The sequence below is a fragment of the Plasmopara halstedii genome, assembly GCF_900000015.1.
Source record: "Plasmopara halstedii genome assembly, contig: Scaffold_253, whole genome shotgun sequence".
NCBI classification, from domain to species: Eukaryota; Oomycota; class Peronosporomycetes; order Peronosporales; family Peronosporaceae; genus Plasmopara; species Plasmopara halstedii.
The window spans coordinates 869,808-874,286 of record NW_020187174.1 but is presented as its reverse complement, the minus strand read 5'-3'; the positions used below and the strand labels follow the sequence as shown (position 1 = coordinate 874,286).

Sequence of the window (4,479 nt, the reverse complement as noted above, 5' to 3'; positions counted from 1 at the left end):
ACAAATGAGCACTCATCGAATGCACTGAGCTCCTGTTCAAAAAAGCGCAAAAAATCAATGATACATGGTAGCGTGCCCTCTTTAAGTAACGGAAGTAGTAAAGGTTTAACGTTAGCAAGCGCCTCTATCGTAGAGCAACAAGATCTGATAGCCTCCATTGATATTGCCTAATATTATATAAAGCAATCAATTATACATGCACACTTGCAACCACATTCTAACGTACCGGTGTGTTGGCGTAGGATTTCAGTAAGCTTAAATTACTATGGATGTCGTGCTTCTGAGCTATATCACAAATAATCCACCGAGCATGCGATCCAACAGAATCTGCTAACCACCGATATGTGCTGAAGGCTCTAGATACAACTTGCAAAAGGCCCCGATCAATAAATTCGGCTCGATGATTCGCCTTCGGCATAAGCTGTGATTAGAGGCATGTAGTGGCGATATGATCAAACCTCTTCTTACCAGCGTACTTACTACCAAGCTGAGCAATTCGGCGATAAACGGCTCATCCATTAGCCTAAACCGCATGAGATAAATTATTGCTTGAGTAAGCTGTTTTGACAAATGCGTGTGGCACTCAGACTGGTCAGAAGTCAGCAGTGCAAGCACCTTCACACAGTCCAGCTGGAACATTCGGTTATAATCGAGGGCACACATTGTATCTGCAATCGTGCAGTATAGCACCCTACAATGATAGAGGTTCAAAAACGACGAAGGTTGTAACTCAAACAAACTTACGACAAGGAAGTTACGAGGCATGTGTCACAAAAAATGATGAGGGACTTCACGCAAAGGTGTGCACAGAGTGGTAGCTACAGCAAACAGAGTGGAATGCCATGACACTACGCTGTTAAAATGCCCAGGTGACAAGCTTCATATCGACGACTTCACCGAGCGATGTTTGTGAAGAATTGACCGGTAAACGTCCACCGCATTACTGTGCGCAAATGCATCTGTAAACCCCTGACAGGCACACTGGTGTTGGTCATACGTCAAGAGCAAAAATTTTCTTACTTCTTCTAGGTCTCACCTCACAGAAGAACATGTTTTTCATTGACGCCAGAAGGTAATAAAGCAGACCATCATTTTCACCCAAGCTTCGCTTGCTCACAAATTCAACCCACTTGTTCAGGCCACCGCAAACGACTTGAAACTTGCTCCACGCCTCATTAGGCCAGTGTGCTGACACATTGTACAGCGTTTGGGCCAGTGCTGTTTCAGTTTCTGTTTTGTTCAGCACCAATTCTGACACGAGAATGCTTAAAAGTATTGCAACACCCCCTTCGTGTAAAAATGCATACGCTTCCTCTCTACCAATCCCATTATTGAAATCACACAGCATCCAAAATATGTATCAATGTGTCTCGCTTACTAACCTCCACACTACGCTTAGCAACAGCTTTATGGCAGCAGGTTGAAGCATTGTCAGCCGATCTCCCCTAATTCCCCTTGTAACCAGAACATTAGTACGATTTTCAAGAGCTTAAAAAGCTACATACGACTCAGCTGGAGGCAAAACTACTGCATTTAGTTCATTGAGCTGCGTAAGGGAATCATATACAGCAGTCATAAGGGATTGTTGAATGAGATTCTCGACATAATGTTTGTGGCTCTAATCGTATAGAATGTAAAATTCACATCAAAAACGTTCATCTGGAGCAAAAATCACCTCATCGAGGTCCTTAGCTAGTCCACGGTGGTAAAGCACGGCCGCCAGGATCGAAGAAAAATATCCAAAGTGCGGCGATTTTGACGATGCATCAATAATCCTAAATGGGAAAAGGCGAACTCATTTGCGCTATGAACTCAACATGATGCTTTTATACATTACGCACCGTACACAGATGAATATGGCGGCTACAGAAGACGATCTACTCAGTTCAACAGACTGACGACAGAACTGATCGATAGTCATCATAATAATATTCGAGAGTTCTGCAGGTACTGATGCAGTTTCTTTCGATTGGAAAAGCATCTTCAAACCCAGCAGGCACTCTGATTGTAAATCGTGATCTATAACGTTTGTGAGCTAACGCAGGCAAATTTAATAATTCTGACCAAAAGCTTCAACTACGATATTATTTCAACATTACTCACCATTGCTTGGACAGTGGTCGAGATCATTCGACTCCACAATTCGACATTGTATGACTTCATGTTCCTCACAAGCTTGAACAACAAAGCCATTCCAAGCAGCACGATCGCAGGCTCACGTTGATAGGTATTACAGTTCACTATTTTGTCAATAACGGCCATAATCTCTACAGAAGAGATGGAACAGATAAATCAGATCGACAGATCCGAGTACAGGAACTTGAAAAAGCTTTTGAAGCTCCTGGTCCATTCTGGGGTCGTTTAAGCCTGCAGTAAGACTTACCAGTCTTTACCAATGCATCGGCCACAGGTTGAGAAACTTTGTCTATCAGTGTATTCAGCAGCTCAAGACACGAGCAAATGAATGCTGGCGAATCAAGCTGGGCAGACATCGCACAAACTGTTTCCTTCAGTGCGCCTGTGTCAATGTAAAACTGAGTGGTTCGAGTTATTTCCTGGGCTCCATTCTCATGACCGCCTAGCTCTTGATGAAGTAGCAGAACCGCACGCCGTAGCAAAGGGTGCACATTTTTGTAGTGCAATATTGCACTTACCAAGGTCTCCGTTTGAATTTTCGAAATTACAGGGGATACCTTTTGCGTGACGTTTATTTCTTCGTCTCCATATTTACCTATTGCTTTGTCGTTAGAATTGTCTCCTTCCATCACAGCTTTAAAAAAATAAAAAGGAACTGAGCGACTCTTCAAATTTAAACGCTGCATAGGAATTGTTTTTATTGCCTTCCATTCTAATTAATCATTGCGCCAAATGACCGGAACTTCATCGGTGCGAAATCTACATACAAACAAGTCACATTAATCTATCACTCTTTCGAAACATTATACCACAAAATCTCATTCGTACCTTTGCGTACAAGTAGCATCTTTGAGTGGCGTAGTCTTACCGTACTGAAATTCGAGGACTCCAGCTTGAGCAATCATCGCCCCATTGTCAATACAGTAGCGCTGATCCATTGCACATACGCGTCCATTTCGATCTTTTGCCATGATCTCCATCATTTCCTGTAGACGTAAATTACAACCAACACCACCGACGATGAGCACATCTGATTGTCCACAATGAGCCATCGCACGCTCCGTTATTTCCACCTAAAGGAGAAAAAAGATAAGGCTCATCCGAATGTTCAATCGGCTTTTTAATCGCAGACAAGCAAGCTATCGAACGTACAAGCATGGCAAATACCGTCTCTTGCAACGAGTAGCACAAGTCCGCCTTGGTACATTCTCCCGACATTAATTTGTCTCTAAAACAAACAAGTTGCGATGAGCCCAAGACAAGTTACCAGCTAAGACTTTCCAAACATACTTGGCTCCCTTTTCGATATATGTCGATAGACCCGAGAACGATACATCCATGCCCTTTACAATGTACGGTAACTCAATGAACTTCTTGCCCCTAACAAGCAGAGATGTATAAAACAATCTAATCGTAGTCAAATGATCACATACTCTCTGGCCAGTACTTCAATGTTGTAACCAGGACTTGGGTCGTTCGACAACTCTAGCACTCGTGCAAAGCGGTCCAAACAGTTTCCAACAGCAATATCGATCGTCTCTCCAAATATTCGGTAGCTGGGACATTCACAAAGTCATTGTTGAATAAAGAAGTATAGCATAATTTACTTCGCACCATTGCATCGAGTAGGCGATGACCTGAGTGTTGCCTCCACTTACGTACAACACAACAGGGTCGGCGGCTTTAGTCACCGTCCGACCCATCTCGATATCTGTGAAAAATTGAGTTATAAGTATAATTCTCTACAATTGTACTGCAAAATTGTAGTTGGCGCACGTCCAACGCAGTGATTAACACCGATCAGCGGCTTGTTCCACAATATCGATAACATGCGGGCGCAGACAGCAGCGGAGCGCAACGGACCACCCATTCCAGGGCCTTTGGTATAGCAGATGCAGTCCAATTGCTTTGGAGAGATATCGGCCTCCTCTAGCGCTGCCCGTACAATACCGACCACATGGTTCTGATGATGCCACGCCGTCTCGCGCGGCAAGAACCCTTGGCCTGGCGGTGTGATGTATGTCTTGCGAGGGTTCGACAAAATTTCAGTTTCGCCATCAGTGCAATAGCGGATGATGCCGACACCCAGTTTATTGGCACTACCCTCGATGCCCATGGCAAGCACATCGCCATTCTTCCGCATGATGGTGATATGCTATTAATTCATTTATTGATCAAGAGAGTGGGTACGATTTGATGATATGTTTAGGAAAACATAAAAAGATACCAACATACGCAATTACAATGATATTCTATCACAGAAATTTTGTCTAAAATGACTGAGACCCCAAGATTAAGTAAATATCAAAAAATTGGGTGTATTGCAAAAGGTGGTACAAATAG

General features: G+C 43.4%; 1 protein-coding gene across 1 annotated transcript in view; it reads right to left on the bottom strand.

The window, feature by feature from the left end:
• PHALS_04226 (Predicted metalloprotease with chaperone activity (RNAse H/HSP70 fold)) overlaps nucleotides 1–4,279 on the bottom strand; it is a gene marked incomplete at both ends in the record, with an annotated part of 4,424 nt that extends 145 nt beyond the window's left edge. Inside the window, 20 exons of the mRNA XM_024722253.1 lie at nucleotides 1–167; nucleotides 227–409; nucleotides 469–588; nucleotides 662–668; nucleotides 745–818; nucleotides 898–969; nucleotides 1,037–1,316; nucleotides 1,383–1,454; nucleotides 1,506–1,618; nucleotides 1,676–1,775; nucleotides 1,842–2,035; nucleotides 2,104–2,267; nucleotides 2,384–2,816; nucleotides 2,874–2,895; nucleotides 2,965–3,209; nucleotides 3,289–3,364; nucleotides 3,427–3,516; nucleotides 3,570–3,692; nucleotides 3,751–3,847; nucleotides 3,913–4,279. The exon at nucleotides 1–167 is cut by the window's left edge and continues 145 nt beyond it. Coding sequence (XP_024573347.1) covers nucleotides 1–167; nucleotides 227–409; nucleotides 469–588; nucleotides 662–668; nucleotides 745–818; nucleotides 898–969; nucleotides 1,037–1,316; nucleotides 1,383–1,454; nucleotides 1,506–1,618; nucleotides 1,676–1,775; nucleotides 1,842–2,035; nucleotides 2,104–2,267; nucleotides 2,384–2,816; nucleotides 2,874–2,895; nucleotides 2,965–3,209; nucleotides 3,289–3,364; nucleotides 3,427–3,516; nucleotides 3,570–3,692; nucleotides 3,751–3,847; nucleotides 3,913–4,279 — 2,999 coding nt within the window. The remainder of the gene's footprint in view (nucleotides 168–226; nucleotides 410–468; nucleotides 589–661; nucleotides 669–744; nucleotides 819–897; nucleotides 970–1,036; nucleotides 1,317–1,382; nucleotides 1,455–1,505; nucleotides 1,619–1,675; nucleotides 1,776–1,841; nucleotides 2,036–2,103; nucleotides 2,268–2,383; nucleotides 2,817–2,873; nucleotides 2,896–2,964; nucleotides 3,210–3,288; nucleotides 3,365–3,426; nucleotides 3,517–3,569; nucleotides 3,693–3,750; nucleotides 3,848–3,912) is intronic.
• Between the last annotated feature and the right edge of the window lie 200 nt (nucleotides 4,280–4,479).